The sequence below is a fragment of the Perkinsus marinus genome (assembly GCF_000006405.1).
Source record: "Perkinsus marinus ATCC 50983 genomic scaffold scf_1104296944612, whole genome shotgun sequence".
In the NCBI taxonomy this organism is placed as follows: domain Eukaryota; phylum Perkinsozoa; order Perkinsida; family Perkinsidae; genus Perkinsus; species Perkinsus marinus.
This window is the reverse complement of record NW_003211355.1, coordinates 439-1,457: the sequence shown is the minus strand read 5'-3', so window position 1 is coordinate 1,457 and position 1,019 is coordinate 439. Positions and strand designations below refer to the sequence as shown.

Sequence of the window (1,019 nt, the reverse complement as noted above, 5' to 3'; positions counted from 1 at the left end):
TCCTCTCAGACGTGTCCTTCTCCGGCGGCGTTCTCGCCGGTGACACTCTCCCCTTTTGGAAGGGAAGTGGATGGACTGCAAATAAGGGTGGGGCGGCGGGAGAAATAACCCCGGCGGGACTTGAACCCGCAACCTTCGGCTCCGGAAACCGACGCGCTTCCATTGCGCCACGAGGTCCATAAATTGTCGTATTGCATCATCAGGTTGACTGTCGACATCGGAGCCTCTCCCGGCACGAAATTGGGGACGCATTCGCCCGTGCCCCCTCTGCTGCTGATAACTATGATGGCGACGCTGGACTGGACGAGTCAGTGTCTGTGATTGACTTCGACCCAGACAACGATGAACCTCTCTCTGCTGAGGTATCTTTGGAGACTAACCTAAATCAGTGGTATGTTTGCTCTTCAGAAATGCGACGAAGTGCTTTCGGAAATCGTCAGCCAGACGGGATGCTCGATGGGTCACTCCCCGGCGTCCACCCCTGGTGGGTCTCCTCGGACCTTGTTTGTATCTTACCAAGTAGAACCTTTATATTCTCTTTCAGGTTCTGATTGGGATATCTCCGATTTTAATCCGCTCCTGATTGAGAACCATGACAAGTCTTTGACTGTTTTCCTGCACAGCGGCATCACGGGAGAGCTCGTTGCAAAGTACATACATCCAAATGAGCGTTGGTGACAGATCTAACTCTTCAGATTTGTGATAGAACTCGCTGACAAAGAGTCGATTGAGCAACTCTATACGGCGTTGGAAGAGTCTTTGCAACGAGAATGCGGCTTAAATTTATCCGAGACACATTGGGTGCGTGACAACAGGAAGATCAGATGCGATAAGAGAATGCTCATAGCGGCACTGGCATCCGTAAGAGTGGACCTATTCTGTATCTTCCGCTCTTGGACCTAAGATTCGTCATCTTAGTCGGGTCATTGTGAGCTCCGCCTGTGTACTGTTCCGAAGACCCCTCCGGCCGAGATGGACGTTTACATGTCTACAAATTCCGAGCGCATTCGGTTGAAGTC

General features: G+C 51.5%; 1 protein-coding gene and 1 non-coding gene across 2 annotated transcripts; one reads left to right on the top strand and one right to left on the bottom strand.

Moving 5' to 3' along the window:
- Positions 1-105: 105 nt before the first annotated feature.
- Positions 106-177, bottom strand: Pmar_PMAR013388. Its single transcript has one exon. It is a non-coding gene; the product is annotated as a tRNA-Arg (tRNA).
- A 216-nt stretch (positions 178-393) lies between these two features.
- Pmar_PMAR013387 (hypothetical protein) lies at positions 394-678 on the top strand (the record flags this gene model as incomplete). The annotated part of the gene is made up of 2 exons (XM_002780069.1): positions 394-484; positions 545-678. 2 exons carry the CDS (start codon positions 394-396, stop codon positions 676-678), a joined length of 225 nt encoding a protein of 74 aa, XP_002780115.1.
- Positions 679-1,019: the final 341 nt, after the last annotated feature.